This window comes from Cebus imitator, unplaced genomic scaffold (genome assembly GCF_001604975.1).
Source record: "Cebus imitator isolate Cc_AM_T3 unplaced genomic scaffold, Cebus_imitator-1.0 Scaffold106, whole genome shotgun sequence".
Classification (NCBI taxonomy): Eukaryota; Metazoa; Chordata; class Mammalia; order Primates; family Cebidae; genus Cebus; species Cebus imitator.
In genome coordinates, this window is record NW_016107421.1 from 2,793,111 (window position 1) to 2,812,289 (window position 19,179).

General features: G+C 48.4%; 1 protein-coding gene across 13 annotated transcripts in view; it reads left to right on the forward strand.

Annotated features, from left to right (window-relative positions):
* AGAP1 (ArfGAP with GTPase domain, ankyrin repeat and PH domain 1) overlaps nucleotides 1-19,179 on the forward strand; it is a 617,831-nt gene that overhangs the window by 224,536 nt on the left and 374,116 nt on the right. For all 13 annotated transcript variants that reach the window (XM_017537733.2, XM_017537728.2, XM_037741753.1 and 10 more), the window contains 2 exons: nucleotides 14,807-14,892; nucleotides 17,744-17,885. In XM_017537733.2, coding sequence (XP_017393222.1) covers nucleotides 14,807-14,892; nucleotides 17,744-17,885 — 228 coding nt within the window. The remainder of the gene's footprint in view (nucleotides 1-14,806; nucleotides 14,893-17,743; nucleotides 17,886-19,179) is intronic.

Here is a 19,179-nt window from a genome sequence, read left to right on the forward strand (position 1 = left end):
AAAAAATTAGCTGGGCATGGTGGTGCGTGCCTGTAATCCCAGCTACTCAGGAGGCTGAGGCAGGAGAATTGCCTGAACCCAGGAGGCGGAGGTTGCGGTGAGCCGAAATTGCACCATTGCACTCCAGCCTGGGTAACAAGTTTTTCCTTCTTAATGTCCAAGGCCGACAGCTTAGTCTTTGGAATGTTAAACATTGGTTGCATCTTAAAAATAACAGCTCACAAAATAATTTTTTTTACATCCTCCCTCCAGCGTCATCAACCACATTAACCCACCACCACTCCTCCTCTCCCCGTCTCCCTCAGCCTGTTTTATTGGTGTCAGGAAAGGGGAGAGACGAGTACCTTGGAAGGTATCTCTATTGGCCATAATACAGCCTGTCTTAGACTTAGGCCGTCCAGCCATCAGGGTGGAATGGTTTCCTGTGGAGGGCAGCATGGAAAAGAAGGAATACCGAAGGAAACGAACTGCAGAGAGAAGACAGGGTGGGTTTGCAGCATGTCTAGTTTGGGGACAGTGGGGTGACTTTGCTGCGTGGCTGTGGGTTGGGATGGAGAGACCGATGCTTCAGAGGAGGGCGGCAATTAAAGTGAACGTACGGAGCACACGTTCCACTCACCACCGGTTAGAGGTGGGATTGCCTCTCGCAGTTCCAAGAAAATGCTACATCCTGTAAGATCGTGCCTGTCCAGTGGGGGCCTGGACACTGAGTGTCACTTCTCTGCTCATGGCAAACTCCAAGGGCTGGGACAGTGGAGGCAAGGGAAGTAGAAGTTGAAAGAAAGTACCAACAGCAAATCAGGTCCAGTGCCAGAAAGAATTACGTCAGGAGAATCTGAGATACGGTAAAAGTGCCCCTAAGCTCTTGGCTCTGTTTCATGTACTCCAGCAAAAGTCAGCCAGCTAGCCTGAGAGTGGAGGCCTCCATGGCTGCTGGCTATGAGATCTGAGAAGGGCTGGGCCAGAGAGAGAGAGAGAGAGAGAGACAGAGACAGAGTTTTCTCTTAAATCAATGTAAATTGTGCTATGTACAGCTGCCAATCATCTGTAAAAGATGACAGTTTCATAGGTTCCAATGGTTTAACCTAATAAATTCATTATCGATTAGCCCAGACCAGAAGTGTAAATCTGATTCAGCTCACAGTGTAGGCCTTTATCCATGCTTGGTGGCTTCCAGAACACATGTGTTCAGGAGGATTCTGAGGCAGGGTCTGGGTGCTGGCGGAGCGCTGGTGTGACAGCCACTGGTGCCTGCCCTGGGTCGGGAAGCTGGTGGTGGTGTGTGTTCTTGTTGCCTGACAGCGGCCCATATGGCCTGTATTTGTTTTCTGAGCTTCATTTATTAAATTAGCACCACCACAAATAAGGAAAAAAATCAGCACTTGCTGTGGGGGTGGGCAGGAAGGGAAGCCAGCCTGCGGCCTCTCCCTCTAGACACTAAGAAGGGAGTAGGTTTAGGTTGGATGAAGAAGGGAGGATTGGAGCCTGGACAAGAGCAGGACTGTGGAGGAATGGTCAAAACGCAGGCATGATGTGGCTGCACCATCTGGCAGGGTGCCAGGCTAGCAGAGGTGTGGGTCTTCATGTCCCAGGGATGGAGGGAGGAGAAATGGGGTTGGCCGGGCAGAGGCATGATGGCATCAGAGTGGCTGGACACCAGGGCTCCAGCCAGGTTATTAGCAGGAGCGCTGGTTTTGGAGAGGGACTTAAGAGGGGAATCCCCTGGCCACCGCTGGACCTTGACACTGGCTAATGGGATGAGCTGTTGGAACCCATCACCGTGAAGCCCCCTGCACTGACTAGGGCACATGCCCTTTCAGGAGTTGCATCCGCTTATTAGGTCTAAGGAAAACTGGTTCCCAGGTGTGTGGGGGCTGTCCAGGACGATGTGACCTGGCACCCACTCTAACTTGTGCGACATCTTGGCTGGGAGGCCCAGGGAGCCTGGCAGTGCCTCAGTGGCACATGCAGCTGGTTCCAGGATGTTCCAGATGCAGGAGGTTCCTGGAAGAACCACTGGGCCTTGAAGGGTAAGCTCAGCCTGAGAGCCCACGGCTTCCTCCCCCACGAAGATGCCACAGGGCCTGTCTTGCCTCTGCCAGCTATGGATGGGAGGCTGGACCGGGTCTTGGTGCCTTCCAGCTCAGGGCGTTGGTCCACTTGGGTATTCTTGGGGACCAAAATCCTACCTAGGATAGGGACAGAGGCCTGGAGACAACCTGCTTGCCTCCTTTCATTAAAGCCATTACAGTGTCACCACAGGATTGTAACGATTACAAATGCGTTTTCCCGAGTCCCCAGAGAAAAAGGAACATGGCAGTTAGAAGAGTAAACTGCATCTGTCAACAAAAGAATACCAAAGATGAGACGGCAGCAGCGACCTGTCACCTCTTCTGTGTTGCTCCTGCCTGAGAATAAAGGGTTTTAGTTTTTTTAAAGGGTCTTAAACATAAAAACAAAGAGGGATGTAACCTGCAAGACCTAAAATATTTGCTTTCTGGCCTTCACACAGACAGTTTGCCAGCCTCCTGCCCTACAGTATGTGAAAACGACGTAGAATAGTCACATCACATAGGATTTCTTGGTGTCTTCATGCAGGCCAGTCACATAGTGACCACCCTTTCTTAGCTTCCTGAAACAAGCAGCTTATTTACATGCAGAGAATTATATGTGGACAAACAGTTTATAAGCCCTGTGCCTTTACATGCTCACTTCCTGAATTGCATGTTGAAAAGAAAGTTCATGTAAAGCAGATTATTTTTTAATGTAAAGTTCACATGGAAAGCACTAGTGTAGAGCAGTAGGGTCTGAGGGAGAAGGAGCCCGTGTGCCCATGGGGGCAGCTGAGTAACCGCCGAGGGGCCCCCGCGTGGTGCTCTGCTGTCCCCCTCGCCTTCCGTCCTCTCTGGATTTAACGCTTGTGCCATTGCTCATGTATCTCAGAGCACGGTGATGTTACTTGTCGAGAAAGCCTTATTTACATACCCCAGATGAGGAGTTAGGCGCTTTCTCCAGTTCTGCAATGCTCTGTTCTATTTATTTATTTATTTATTTGTTTGTTTGTTTATTTTATTTTATTTTATTTTATTATTTATTTTTTTGGAGACAGAGTTTCGCTCTTGTTGCCCAGGCTGGAGTGCAATGGCGCGATCTCGGCTCACCGCAACCTCCGCCTCCTGGGTTCAGGCAATTCTCCTGCCTCAGCCTCCTGAGTAGCTGGGATTACAGGCACGTGCCACCATGCCCAGCTAATTTTTTGAGTTTTAGTAGAGACGGGGTTTCACCATGTTGACCAGGATGGTCTCAATCTCTTGACCTTGTGATCCACCCGCCTAGGCCTCCCAAAGTGCTGGGATTACCGGCTTGAGCCACTGCGCCCAGCTTTTTTATTTTTTTTTTAACGAGACAGGGTCTCACTCTCACCCAGGCTGGAGGGCAGTGGTGCCATCATAGCTCACTGTAAAAGCTCAAGCAGTCTTCTTGACTTGGCCTCCCAGAGTGCTGGTATTAGAGGTGTGAGCCACCCTGCCTATTTTATACCTTTTTTATGCTTAAAATAAATGTACAAAATATTAAAAATCATTTTCCTCCTAAGAACCAAACGTGTATGACTAAATATGTTAAGTTGACTACACAGGCTGTTTCAGAGACAGCAGGAGATGCTGAAATAGTCAGGCACCACTGCATTGGCGGGTACTGGAGGATTTTCAATCAACAGTTTACTTATTTGCTTATAAATTAGGTTTTACTGGGTGGGGCCCATCATTGTATGATTTTTTTTTTTTTTTCATCAGAGTGGTGATTGAAAAGCAGCCCGCCGGCTCTCTCTGAGAGGTACAGGCTGAGCCTGCCTGCAGCTCACCCCCAGCCCGCAGCAGCTAGCTCTCCCCGCAGTTTCCTCCTGCTGTTTCTCTGGACAATCAGTTTCATCAGGGCAGAGATCTTGTCTTGTTCACCCTATTCTGGCACTAAGGCTGAGTCTGGCGTGTAATGGGACTGGTATTTGTTTGGTGGTGGTTGAGATGCCCAGGATGTTCTTGACCTGTGTCGGGTGGTGATGGAGAAACAGCCACAGGCCCTCGTGGTGTAGTTGCAGAAAAGGAGCTCACGCTAATAGGAACCGGATGGTGTCACTGGCTGAGTATACAGCAGATGTGTTCCCCTTCGTTATTTTATCACCTGCTTACCTGGAAGCTCTGGTCTGACCTTAGGAACGTGCCACACACTTGGATAAATGTGGACTCGTTGACTGGAGATTTATGGAATCTTTTCCCAGGAGCCATTTGAGAGGCACTTGTCCAAGACTTGCTGTTTTATAGGCTGTTTTGATGTGAGGGAAAAGACATCCTGGATCTTCCAGAAAGCAGGGAATTATGAATGTGTGTTAGGAAAAGGCCTGGCTTTCCTGTGGGAATTTGCACATAAGACCGGCATCTCTCCTTATCTGGTTGCTGTAGTCTTGCTTCTTCTGTTCATTGAATTGGCGTTTCAGAAGTCTCCCTCCCTGTGTGAGTTTCCATTTGGAAATGATACAGTCATTATTATAATGTAGGAGTCATTCGTTACTTTGTTTCAGGAAGCTGACAGCTGACCGGGCTTAGCTCATTTATACCTAGGGAAACAGAGGCACCAGAGGCCACAAGAGCTATTCATGGTCACACAGCCTAGAGGTATAGGCCTGAGGTTGGGTCTTGGACGGTGGCTCTGAGCCCATTCCCCTCCATTGCTGCCAGAGGGCTGCCACTCATTTCACAGGCCAGCAGATGTGCTGAAGGGGTTCAGAAGGACTTCTCCTTGCCCAGTGGACTGGAGCTGAGCCCACACATTGGGCCAGGCGAGACCCCAGAACAGCTGCTGAGCTATTGAAAGAAGTATGAGTTCTGTGAAGCAGTAGTATATGAGCTGTTCGGGAGTCTGGAGTCTGCCTTCCAACAGTGGATTTGAAGGAAGTTCCGAGAGTGTTGTTGTGGGCCAGGGGCTCCCAGCCACCGGAGACCTTGGCTTCTCCTCCCAGGAGGCCCAGCCGAGGCAGGACCCCGTGGCTGGTGACAGGCCTGGGCTGGCAGCCCAAGGAGGTAAGGAGTTGTTTGCAGGCCGACTTCTTTTTCTAGAAGGCATTCCCTTCGTTTTCAGGCCTTTATCTCTAAGTGAAGTCCCTAGAACTTCACAGGAAAAAAAAATGCCTTGGGCTTTATGGCTTGCTGCCTTTTAAGGTTCGATGATGTTGTACGGCATATTTGATTCTTTGCGGTACAGTCACGTGTCAATGATGAGGATTTATTCTGAGAAATGTGTCTTCACACTTCTCAGAATGAGTGTGAGATTTCATTGTTGTGCAAACATCAGAGTGTACTTACACCTATGTGGTATAGCCTACCATAGTACACCCCCAGGCCATGTGGCAGGGCCTTTGGCTACGACCAGGACAGCGTGTGACTGAATATTATAGGCAATTGTCACTCTGTGGCAAGCATTTGTATATGATCTAAACATATGTAAACATAGGTACAGTAGAAATGTGTGATTGCAGTCTCATGGGGCCGCTGTCATGCATGTGCCCTGTCGATGACTGAAGTGTGGCTAAAGCGCAGGTGACTGTATCTGAGATTCTGCAGCTGTTAACGCTTTGTGGAGGTAATGCTATTGTGCGGTAGTTTTAGATAGTTTTTTTCTTTTGTTTTTCATTTTTATCCCACCTCCCAGATTCTCCTGCCTCAGCCTCCTGCGTAGCTGGGATTACAGGTGTGCACCACCATGCCCAGATAATTTTTTCTATTTTTAGTAGAGACGAGGTCTCACCATGTTGGCCAGGCTGGCCTCGAACTTCAGACCTCAGATGATTGGCACACCTTGGCCTCCCAAAGTGCTGGGATTACAGGTGTAAGCCACCATGCCCAGCCTGTGTTTATTTTTTTAAAGGATTTTATTATTTGGAAGAGCGAGCTATCAATAGGTTTTATGCGTTAAGCTTCCCAAGTTGTGTTTCCCTCAAAGCTCTTGGATTCAAGATGTAAGGAAGTTACACTTTAACTACTGGGCAAGAAACTGTTTCTTCAAACACTAGTTTTTCAGCTTCTTTTTGAGCAGCAATATCATTTTTTCAAAAATATTTTTTAACTTATACTAGTTCAAGCCTGCGCCTTTCTGACTCACTGTTATTGAAGACAACAATGAAGTTATTTTTGTGAACACAAAATAGGACCTTAGGGTCTCCAAGTTTCAGTTGGGCAAAAACATCTGGTTTTTCATCCAATTAAGTTTTGTTATGTTTACTTTGTATCAGTAACACCTGAGCTGCTGAGGTAAGTCCCTTTTTTTTTTTTTTTTTTTTTTTTTTGTAGCGGTTGGAGAGATGGAGTCTGGCTCTGTGCCCAGGCTGGAGTGCAGTGGTGTGATCTCGGCTCACTGCAGCCTCTGCTCCTGTGTTCAAGCCATCCTCCACTTTTGTACATTCAGACATGTGCGAAAGGGGCTCAGGAGGACTTCTCCCCACCCTTTCTTTAACATACCAACCTACTTGTAATTTCAAGTGCTCTTCAATTAAATCGATCCAAAGTCTTTAAGTATGGGTTTTTAAAAATTCCCAGTTGGTTCAGTCAAAGCAAGTGCTCTCATTCCTCAGAAGTTGTCAGACAGAAGCCTTCTAAGTCATGGTAAACATTAAATCCACCCTAACATACTTCAAAGAGTCAGCTAGTGAACCGTCCTTACTGCTTACCTGATACGTCACTCATGAGGTGAGATGCCTCCCGTAGCTGTGTGCTTCTCTGCATAATTTTCAAAGGTGCAAACAAATGCAGGGCAATGGTGTCGAAAGGCCAGCGTGAAGCTGCAGCCTTCCAGCCTAAGCCACGGCAGCTGGGTTCTGCTTTGCCCAGGACTTCACCTGCCACGGCCTCGGTTCCATGTTCTTGGTCTCTCTTTTATTTGGTAGCACACTTGTAAGTGCAGGTTCGTTGTTACTGCGATACAGTTTAAAAACCAGGTATATATATGTATTTTAAAATATCTAAAGCAGCCTTTTTTTTCCTTCTTTTTAATTTTGGAGACAGGGTCTCACTCCATTGCCCAGGCTGTAGCTGGGACTTAGTCACTGGGACTATAGGCCCAGGCCACCATGCCCAGCTAAATTAATTTTTTTTTTTTTTTTTTTGATATGGAGTCTCGCTTTGTCGCCCAGGCTGGAGTGCAGTGGAGCAACCTTGGCTTACTACAACCTCTGCCTCCCAGGTTCAAGTGATTCTTCTGACTCAGCCTCCCGAGTAGCTGGGACTACAGGTGCATGCTGCCATGCCCAGCTAATTTATTGTATTTTAGCAGAGACGGGGTTTCACCATGTTGCCCAGGCTGGTCTTGAACTCATGAACTCAGGCAGCCTGCCCGCCTCGGCCTCCCAAAGTGTTAGGATTACAGGCATGAGCCACCGTGCCTGGCCTAAATTTAAATTTTTTTATAGAGACAGGGTCTCATTATGCTGCCAGGGCTGATTTTAAATTTCTGAGTTCAAGTGGTTCTCTTACCTTGTCCTCCTAAAGTCCTAGGATTACAGGTGTGAGCCACCATGCCCAGCCATGTAACCAATTTTGAACTCCCTGATGCCTCCTTGGAAAAGTTCTCCTTGGAACGCACTTCGAAACCCTGCTGCTCTGAGGCCTTGCAGCCAGTGAGAAACCCCACCAGGGCCAGCGTGTCCCCTTTTCCCCCACGCCTCAGTTTTCTCATCTTGAAAGTTGCGAATCTGTGTCACGCTTTCCTGGCGTATTGCGTGCACTTCTGATCTGCGGATTCAGGTCTTTCTGTGTCTCAGGAACATTCCATTGTCTTTTATCTTAGAATAGTCTTTGAGTTCTTTTGTTGGGATGTGTTGTCAGAGATAACCATTTATCCTTTTGTTTAGGTCCATTTGTCAATGAATTTATCTCTTAAATACTTTACCTTTGTCTTTTTAATCTCATTGACTCTGTTCCAAGCCATTCCTCTGTGTAAGAAACTAAGACGTTACCAATAAAACCTTTTTCCCAGTGCAAAAATGTGATCCGAAATTCCTCTTAAATGTCACAATACAAAACTTTTCCAACACTCCAACATTAGTAAGTGACTGACTTCAGTATTTTTGTCAAAGTTAAAGGAGCCAAATTAAGTTTTTTGACAAATTTTTGGTGCATTCATGATTAAAATTTTGAATATTATCCTAGGGAGAAACAAGGGCTGATTGTCCTTTTCAAGGTATCCATCTCATCCCACTTGTTAAAAATAATTAGGAAACAATACAGTTTGCAGATTTCCTCTCAATTTCATCATGGTACTCAGAAACAAAGAATAATATTGTAGATGAATTTTGAAAATGTTTTCATGGAAGAGAATCCCAAACACATGGCCCGAGGAGACCCAGGAGCACCCTGCCAGCTGTGCGCTGCCTGTGTTTCTCTCTTCCAGTCTGAACCGCACAGCGCTGGGTGGTTGACGAGGTGTGGCCAGCCTGCACGTGCTGGAAGAACCCGCGTGGCTCCACTGCATCTTTGATCAGAAACTACCATGAGGTCCCTTCCTCCTCTAATGGAAAAGGGAAGGAGTGGGTTCTACAGATGCAGCTTTGAAGTCAAGAATCATTTTCATCCTTTGCTCAGGCATAAAAAGAAAAATAATAAAAATTCAAAAATAATAATTAAAAAAAGGTAAACGTCAGCAGTAAAAAATGAAAGTTACAGACAGATGTGTGTTTTTTTAGTTTCCTAAGCACAGTGGTGATTATCAGAGCTAAAGGCAGAGTGCACCCTTCCCAAGCATGAGCGGAGTGAGGAAATGATAGTTCCGCTAATCTGCGTATTTGCTGTTGGCCCAGTGAGTGCTTCAGAACCCAGGAAACACGGAGGCTGCTGGTTTTGTTTCTGTAGGGCTTGTCTTAGCAGAAGTTTGCTTGGAGAACTGTTAATGTTATGTTGTGGGCTTTCAGTTCAATTAGCCAAAATGCTAGAAACACCGCACATCTGTTGCAAAAAAGAGCCCCTTTTATTGGAATGGGAAGATTCAGTTTTCTCTTCTTTTTTTCCTAAAGCAGAAATGACTGCGTAGATGGTCCACCTCTCTGAGGTCTCCCGTGTGGACTGCGTTTGTCCTGAAGACACTGTTGTAGCTCCCCCTCGCACGAGTGCAGAAACTTGAAGGAACCCATTTGTCTTACTTCCTCCAGCACCCCAGATTTACAACTGGTTCTCACAGTGTGAGACCAGGATTCAGAACAGTAATCATGAAAGGCTATGAGGGCTTATAAAAAGGCCTTTAAAAAACAGAAGGGGCAGCCGTATCCTTTTCCTCCTGGTGTGCTGTTCATTCACGGTGATCATCCACTTTAGTGTCCTGGTGGGAATGCTCAGTTCCACCTCCCATACGATTTTCAGTGTGCAGTGTGGGCTTTAGGGAGAAGTGAAGACCTTGACTTGCTTAAGAATGCAAGCTCCAGGGCAAACCGAGGCACCCAGCGCAGCTTCCGCGTTTTCTGGGAACCCCGAACACTTGCCTTGGGGTGAACCAGAAACCTAATACATCGCACCTGAAGTTGAGCTCAGACAAGAGGACGGTTCCGTTGTATGCCCAGTAGCTGAGACCGAGTGAGGGCACTCCAGCTGCTGTCAACTCAGTGCAGAAAGCCAAGCCCAGAAAAGATGCTGTTCTCACCTCCCTCTGCTCTAGGCTGAGTGTTCCGTGTGGTGCTGCTTACCTCCGGGGACATCCTCGTGTCCTGGGGAAGCACAGATTCCAGTGAGACTGGGACCGTTTTCCCTTCTCACTGAGATGCTGTCACAGCTACCCAGCGACCTGGTTCCACCTTAGGGTCGGGCAGCTGCAGCCCGTCTGTCTAGTTCCTCAGCCCCGGGGGCCGGCCACTGGGAGGTGGTCCAGGTCCAGCGCTTGCCCCTGCCCAAGGAGCTCGCCAAGCACCTGCTCACAGGTGTGCCTAGGCCAGATACGTGTCTGACAGGGACATCAGGTTTGGGGAGACTGAAAACCCTTTTTGAGAATGAAGTTATCCTGATGTCATTGAACGTTATGTAATCATAATTGGCAGCAGAGAAGGTTGCAGATCGCTCACGGCCTATCCATCGCATGGGCCGTGGGCCTAGCCGCACACCAGTTGCCGGGGGGACACAGGTGGGCGAAACAGACCTGCAGGAAGATATGTGGAAATGGGGACAAAATAGGCATTTAGAAACCTGCATTCTACTTGAAACTGGATGTAGAGTTGGGTGGTATCCTCTAACATTTTGGTGGAAAAAAAGATCTCCCTTTGGGAGGCTGAGGCAGGAGGACCGCTTGAGCACAGGAATTCGAGACCCGCCTGGGCAACATAATGAGGCCCCCATCTCATTTAGCCAGGTATGGCGACACGGGTCCGTGGTCCCAGCTACTCAGGAGGCTGAGGTGGGAGGATCTCTCACTAGGCAGTCGAGGCTGCAGTGAGCCTTGTCAGTGCCACGGTATTCAGCCTAGGCAACAGAGTGAGACTTTGTCTCAAAAAAACAAAAACAAAAACAAAAACCAGTTTCCTCACCCGTGAAATGGGGGTAAACAGAGACTTCCTTAATGAGTTAATGAGTGAAAAGCACTTAGAACCCTGCTTGGGACAGGGAGGAGCCCAGTCAGCAGGGATCCCTCATCACCCCCACCCCTCTCACCTCACCCGCAAGAGTTCTTAGTCTCGCCCTGCTATCCTTCCCTAGCCCTTCACTTGCACTGAAATCCTCTTCGCTGCTTTGCTGGGTTTCTGCACAACAACAAAAGTCTAGTGACTGGGGTGAGATCGGATGAAATGATGGGGCCGAATTTAAAATTACGTGAGTGGTGGTACCTGCTGAATACCAGCTTGTTGCCAGCCGTGCTGCTCTCCTAAGGCCTTCCTTCTGTGTTTAAAGTGGTTAAAGTGTAGAAAATGAATTTTAAAGTGTGATCTACCTGCCAGCCCAGGCTTCTCAAGGCCCAGTGGCCCTGTTGAGCTGAGCCTGCTCCCACCAGGAGTGCCCTGCAGGACCTTTTGAAAATGTCCCCGGCAAATACACTCTTGCTTTCTTACAACCTGGCTGATTGAATTGTATCTAATTATTCGCCTTTGAGTTCATGGCAAATACTTAGGAGTATTTTAATTTTTGCTTTCTGATTTAAGTGTAATACCAGAAAAATCGTGCAAACCAGTTACCAGTATCTCCTGTTTGAAATTGTAAAATGCTGAAAAGAAATGTTCATTATACTCTGTATCTGGGTGGGGAATGTAAACCGACTTTAGGATTCGAAGGGACCTTGCTGATGAGAGAAGGAATCACAGCTCCTTTTAGAGGCAGTGAAAGTGGGGCCTGGAGTCCTTTGCTTGAGGTCACAAAGCCAGAGAGTTTAGGAAAGCAGAGTGAGAAGCCTCAGTGCCCTCCTAGGGAACCTTTCGTGACTTGAATATTGTGATTCGACTACCTAGAAGCTTCCCTTGTGAATGTGCCTCTGCAGAAACATGTTAGAGGAAGCAAAGGAGAGGATGGAAGTGAAATCTGCCCTGCATGTGCTCGCCTGGCATGCACCAGGGAGGGTCACCAGCCGAAGCATCATGGTCTTTCCATGAGAGCTGGGTGGTGACGCTCCCCAAGTTCCTCCTCCCAGACAGGTAGGCAATGGCCTAGGGACACTGGTGTTGCAGGACCCCAGGGACAGGCTTCACTCCTCCCTTCTTGCTCTGGAGGTGACACAGTCCAGCGATTGAGGAATGGGACCTGGGGCTGGCATGCCCTGTCAAGACAGTGAAGCCTTCTCGAAGTTGAATCCCAAGATTCATCAAGCAGGGAGGGCTTCCACGTGCCCTTGTATCCGGGGCAGCCATCAGAGGGCAGTGCTGGAGCTGGGAACCTGAAGGAGACTCGGCATCGGAGGGCACAGAGGGGCACATGCGGGGCTCAGGACACAGGGTCAGGATGGTGTCGCAGCGAGGTCCATCTGCGTGTGATACTTGTCAGGGGAAGGAGGGACGGAGGCGGGGGAGGACGCCGGCAGGTGGAAACTTGTACAGAAACCTAGCAAAGAAGCTCAGACGATTTCAGTGAATGTGAGGGAGTAGGGAAGAAGAGAGGAGGGAGATAAACAAACCTTAGGGGGGAGGGGGAGGGGCAGGGGTGATGAGGATCGCTGCTCTCTGAGCTCCTCTCTGTCCCAAGCAGGGTTCTAAGTGCTTTTCACACATTAACTCATTCAGGAAGGCTGTTAACCCCCATTTCACAGGTGAGGAAATTGAGGCTCTGAGCAGTTGAGTTACTTGCCTTAGGCCACCCAGCTAGTGAGGGCGTGGCGGGATTTGAACCTGGTGGGCTGATGCCTGGGCTCATGCACAGAACAGGGTATGAAGGAGAAGATTTTTCTCCAAATAAAGAGGAATAGATTTCCTCTTCAAACATTTGTTTTCCCCTCCCCTCCCGTTTTCTTTTTTGTCACCCAGACTAGAGTGCAATGGCATGATCTCGGCTCACTGTAATCTCTGCCTCCCAGGTTCAAGCAATTCTCCTGTCTTGGTCTCCCAAGTAGATGGGATTACAGGCACCCAGAACCACTCCCAGCTAATTTCTTAATATTTTTAGTAAAGATGGGTTTTACCATGCTGATCAGGCTGGTCTCGAACTCCTGACCTCAGGTCATCTACCGCCTCAGCCTCCCAAAGTGCTGGGATTACAGGTGTTAGCCACTGCGCCCAGCCTTAGATGTTATTTTTCTTAAAAGGGTCCAGTTCAATTTATGTCACCAAGCTGTAGCAGGTTTCCAGCATCTCTTTTTAAAAAGCTTTTTTGAAAGGGAAATAATATATCATCACTGTTGCAGATTGTTCTCTGGTAAGCAGGCGTAGCCACTGTTAAATAGGACTTTTCTAAAAGCAGGTTAAAATAACCTTGGCAGAAATTTCAAGTAAGACCGTGCCGGCTACTGTTTAGGGTTCTTTGTGTCAACTTACTACTCCTTGCCTGCTAGGACAATATCCTCTTTGCATGTGGGGACACTGAGGTGAGGCGAGGCCACACAGCTGTGTGTGGCAGAGCCAGGATTCAGGCAGAGCTAGGCCGGTATTGGGGTCTGGGGGCAGCCGTCTGCAGCGGCGTCACACGTGGAGGTGTCCACCTTATGTCAGGTGTTTCCCAGCCTGTTTCACTGTCACAGTAGCTCTGCTAGAAAAGTGGTTTATTTTTACCTATGAGGACGCTCGATTCAGGAACTGTAAGTCTTCTGGACCCTCCTGCAGCTGCTGGGGCTCACCCTGTCTGGACCGAGCGTCCTGACTGGCCTGGCTGTGTCCCCTGCTGACGGACCTCAGCCTGACCATTTCCAATGGACCCTACCCTCTTGTTTCAGTGATGAGGGGACAGCAGAATGAGAGTTTATCTGCTTCATTTTAACATCCAAAGGTCGTCTTCATTGTTTTGTTATCGAGTGAGCTGAACAGCAGATTTGTTTGCTTTAGTAAATGCGGCTGCCCGCGACGTCTGCGTAGGTGTTGATTCTGAGCACATGAGTGCGGTAGGAGCTCCGGGAACGGGCCAGCGCCCCGGGCAGCCCTCTGTGGCCTCCGAGGGTAGCGGACCCTCTGGAGGGCCTCGGACACTTCCAGGCTGGGATGGGGACTCGGATTTTTTGCTTCATGGGCACTGATTGGTTCAGACCCAGGATTCGAGGAGGGAAGGTTCCGTTCGCAGGGGAGGGAGTCAGATGTGGCTCTGGGCAGCAGAGGAGCCGCAGGCAGCATCTGGGCCCCAGCAGCATTGTCCTCTGGGTCCATCTATTTGGAGTTTAGACAGGGTTTCTAGAAGGCATCTGCACAGAGGAGCGGAAGACGGGAGCTAGGAAGCGATGCGTGCCTTCCCCTCTCCAAGAGTTCCAGATGCCCTTGAGGGTTCCCTAGTGTGGACTCAGAGCCCAGGATCTGGAGAGGGACGTCTGTTGTTGGAGAAGGCAGAGGAGCCAGGGTGGAATCCTTCTTGCCGCCGAGCAGGAGCAGGGCTGGCCTGGCGGGCCAGGCTGGGCACTGCAGCCATCTTGTACCACCCCCTCCTGAGAGTGTCAGGGGCCGGGACGTCCAGGACGGCACCGGGCCCCTCATGCCCACACACCCTCTCGTTGTCACCTCTGTTCCGGCAGGGTCCCGGTGGTCTCTCTCTAACCCCGCGTGGTCTCTAACGCCTCCTCGTCAGCCGCTGCTCTGCTGTCTCCACCTGTGCGGAGGTCCCATCCAGTAGTTTCTGTGTAACCCTTGTGTAGTAGTGAAGCGTCCCTCCCCTAATTGTGACCTGTGACCCTGGAAACACCATTCTCATGATGTTCTATGTCTCCCTTTCAAGAACTGGGTTTCTCTTGAGGAGAATACAGGTTCTCGGCCCTGTAATTTACCAAGAGGTTGCAGATCAGGCACCTGTTAAGCATGAAAAATTTGTTTCACTTTTGTGAACCCAACAAGAGAATGACAATTGCGATGTTCTCTGTTTCCCAGTGAGTGAGAATTCCTGAATTTACATAGAAAGCCCCCATGAAAAGTCCACACTTCTCGGCCACCAGTGTCTGGCATCGCGAAGGAGGCTGTGCTTTCTAACTGGAAACGCACACAGGTTCTTAAAGATGAACATTTAAATCTGAGCTCAGCTCTGTTAAAATTCAGTGGCTGCTGGAGACATCCTAAATACTCAGTTGTCTCCAGGGCGACAGCCTAGGGTGTATTTTTCCACAAGCGAAGCCCACGTCTGTTTGCCCCTCACTCTCTGTTGTTCTTGTGTAACGAGATCTTTTGTGTATGTGGCAGGTGGCAGGTTCAAGAAAGAGATTGTTGTTGACGGACAGAGCTATCTGCTGCTGATTAGAGACGAAGGGGGCCCCCCGGAGGCGCAGGTGAGTATACGCGCATGCCCCAAGCCTGCTTTTTTCCCCTTTGTTTTCTGAGGTTGGATTCAACACCTGCTTTCAAAAAAGTGGAAACTCGTAAAAATATTTCCTATCCCTGCATTTTCTTCTCATGTCTCAGAAGCTATTGCTTCCTCTTCTTGTTTTTGTTTTTTTTCAGGCAAAATCCTGCAGAGAAGTTGGGTCTATATGGTGGCTTTTCACTCTCTGTGTTTTTAAAAAGGCAGAAAACGCCACACTCTGCCCTGGTTGGGGAACCCAGTTGAAATGACATCTGGGAATTTGTGTATTTCAGTTTGTTTGTTTTTGGTCTTTTCCTTTGAGTGGTTTGATCTCTAGAGCAATGAGATTTAGAGAGTTAGCTGGGTGGAATTTGGAGTCCGGTCTTCTTTCTGTCTCTGGTAACTGCAGGTGTTGGCCCCTGCGTGCCCCCTTGGTCTTGCCCCAAGCAAAGCAGTCTCCACCGAAAACTGGTATGAGGCATGTTAGGATTTCTTGGGAAGTTCCTGGAAAGATGGACATTCTAGAAATAACAAAACCTGAGTGTGGACGATCTCTTTCTTTGGTTTATTTAACCCACTTTGTTGTTTTACTTGCAGCATAATTTACTAGTTAAGCACTTTAAAGGAGCCAAGGGCTAGTAATGGCCAGTGACTGTTCATGCAAATTGAATGTGAAACGTTTTCTTGGCACTATTTCCTGGACTTTTTGTGAATGTGCAGCATAGGATTGTAAGATGAAAGGAAAGATACTGAATGCAGGACTTCTGGGTCTAGTACTCCACACACTGGAGGGCCGTGTGGTATACAGAAGATATCACAGATTTGCCGTGTTCCCTTGACTCTGAAACACCAGTAACTGTAAGGTGTACCAATATTCAAAAGAAGAATGCTGCCAATTAAACTGTGAAACATCAGCGATATTTAGGTGCATTCTGATTTCAAAGATGTTAAAGTGTGAAGAATTCTGTTTCTTAGCATTGACCATACCATATACTTGATCGTAAGAAGGAAAGACCTTGAAGACATGTTAAAAGTGAAAACTTAGTTACAAAGCAGCTTGAGCCCATGTTCAGTGACCATCCGTTAGTTTACACTAAGGCAGGGCAAGTTAGAGATCGGACCGATACGGTCCTAGGCTTGCGAAGCTGGTAAAAGTCAGCTGTTTCTTAGTCCACTGAGTGTAAAGGACAGTGTTTTGCTACACCACGGACCTCTTTGGTGCAGGGTCCCTCCTGTGTCGGTGATGGGAGGAAGAAGTAGGAATCACCTGGGTTTATTTTCTGTCTTCTCCAGCACATAAATGTTTTGACTGACTGGAAGCAGCTTTTTCCCCTACAGTTACAGAGCAAATTAGCAATACATGAAGCACAAAATTGAATATGAATCACAAAAGCTACAAAAAATACATATATGTAGAAAAATCTACAGAAGAGGCCGAGCACAGTGGCTCATGCCTATAATCCCAGCACTTTGGGAGGCTGAGGTGGGAGGATCACCGGAGGTCAGGAGTTCAAGTCCAGCCTAGCCAACAGAGTGAAACCCCATTTCTACTAAAAATACAAAAATTAGCCAGGCTTGGTGGCCCATAGTCCCAGCTACATGGGAAGCTGAGGCAGGAGAATCACTTGAACCCAGAAGGAGGTGGTTACAGTGAGCTGAGATCTCAGCACTGCGCTCCAGCCTGGGCAACAGAGCGAAACTTTGTCTCAAAAAGCAAAAACCCCAAAACATAGTTTCAGTTTTCTGATGGTGAGGTGTTGGAGTAGGAGGTTGTGTGTTGGGTGCCCCACACACAAGGAGCTGGGGAAACCAGAATGCACCCTTAGCAGACTAGAGCCACGGTTCACGTTTCCTCTGGGTGGAGGTTCAGGTGGGCTTCAGCTCCCGTGCTGGGAACTGAGGTCTGTTCCGGGTCAGCCGGCACTCTTCATGGGTGCAGGGGTAGTCTGCCCCTCCCACTTTGTTGGAAGAGACAGAAAGAGGGCTCCTCAAGGTGGAGAAGAGGAAAAGGAGAAGCCTCCGTCAGCCTTGGCCCTGGCACGCTGTGTGGGAGCTGCCGTCTTTCCAGGTCTCTCCCAGCCTTGTTTTCAAGTCCTCATTCTCATTTAATTTTGTACTTATTAGAACTTTGGGTTAAGTTTTATCATGTAAATGTTTTACTTAAAACCGAATGCACTTTTCACTTTTCCCTAAAAATAGTCATTTCCTTGCATTGGTGTTGCAGGAGGTCAGCCAACGCTGAGCCTGTGTTCAATCTTTACCCTTCATAGAGGAGGCCGGCCCTGCAGAGGCGTGGGAAGGACCTTGGGGTCGGGCGGGGGGGGGGGGGGGGTGGTTCTGGGCAGGCTGTGGGAGCCCCAGGGAAGAGACCCGCCTCTCAGCCTGAGGGGTCCAGCAGGGCTTCCTGGAGGGTCTGAAGAGGAGGCGGAGAGGACAGTGGAAAGCCTTGGGGTTTGAGAGGCTCTGGAGGGAGGCGGGGCTGGCCTCCTGTCTGCGCTCAGGGCAGCGGTGGGCAGGCCTGGAGCATGAGGGCGGCCGGGAGACTGCTTGGCTATGTCCTCGGAAGACAGAGTGGCTTGGTGGGAACAGGGTGAAGGGCCTGTTTCTGAGGAGAGCACCAGGCACGGCGTCCTCAGGAGGAGGACTTTGGTACTGTGACCGTGTGTAAGAACAGTCAAAAATCAAGCACCCAGCGGGCGACCAAGGGGATTCCCGAAGCACCCTGCTGTCTGCCACCCCAGGCTCTCTGAGCCGCCCAGAGGCCCATCCAGACATCTCCGTTCTTAATGAAGCCTTGTCACTCAGCTCCTGTTCTCTTCCCCTTCTTCTCTCCCTAGTTTGCCATGTGGGTGGACGCTGTGATATTTGTCTTCAGCTTGGAGGACGAAATAAGTTTCCAGACTGTTTACCACTACTACAGTCGAATGGCCAACTATCGGAACACAAACGAGGTTCCTCTGGTTCTGGTGGGAACCCAGGGTGAGTGATGTTCGTATGCAGGTGTGTTTTAAAAGATTCTAATGGTTTCAGTATGGGGAGGTTTAAACATGCTTTAAAGAAGGAATAATTGCCTACTGAACGCTCACTTTTTTGTGAAAAAGTAATGAAACTGAAATTATCACATTTCCTGATTTGCTTCTATGGTGAAACCACGCATTTAACCTGAAAACAACATACACACACATCTCAGGTGCTTTAGGAAAAATAAAACGTGTTTTCCAGAAAAAAGAAAAAAATATGTATATAGTTTTCTGTTATATATGTATTTTTTGTATATGTTTTGTATATGTTTAGTCAAATATGTATGTCGTTTTCTGTTATATTTTAATTCTTTGTTCTATAAAATGATTTATAAATAATCTATTAAAGCTTATCTTTCAGTGCACCTTGAAATAATACTGATTTCCAGCATACAGCAGTTGTTTTATTAAGTTCTGTTTGTCACTGTCTTATGACCTGTATCTTACTTTTAATCTAGCAGGCCGCTTGGAGAGGGGCATCCTGGGCACATGCCCTTGTTTTCTGCCAGGTCACTTGAGACTTAATAGACCACGTCTCACATGGACTGAGGCGCAATGTCCTCGCTCCTGATCACAGACCCATGGTTGTGCTGGGGTCTGCCACCAGGGTCTAAGATGTCACATAGGATGTTTTTAAAAGTCAGAAGGAGGTTAACTTTAAAACTGTTTTGGCAGAAATATGGGTAACTTACAAATAATCCTATGAGGAAAATTGTGTATCCCTTCATTTTTGTTGTGGCTGTTGATAGACTTTCACAAATTCCTGTAGAATTAGCCTATCTGACGTGCCCATCCCTGCACTGATGGGAGGCGTTTCCTTTAGGATGTCAGCTGTAGGTACTGCACTAGGTGTGCTGGAAGTAGGGGGTTGCCAGGCAGGTGATGGACTGCTTTATCAGGAATCTACAAAAGTCCATATCACATCGGGGGCATGTGTGCTGAGAGAAATAAATAGTGGTGCTGTAAACTAAACGCATTTTCCAGCCAAACGTGGTGGCTCACCCTGTCATCCCAGCACCTTGGGAGGCCCAGGTGGGTGGATCATTTGAAGTCAGGTTGAAGCCAACATGGTGAAACCCATCTCTACTAAAAATACAAAAATTAGCCAGGCATGGTGGCTCACGCCTGTAATCCCGGCTACTGAGAAGGCTGAGGCAGGAGAATCGCATGAATTCAGGAGGCAGAGATGGCAGTAAACTGAGATCACGCCATTGCACTCCAGCCTGGGTGACAAGAACAAGCCTCTGTCAAAA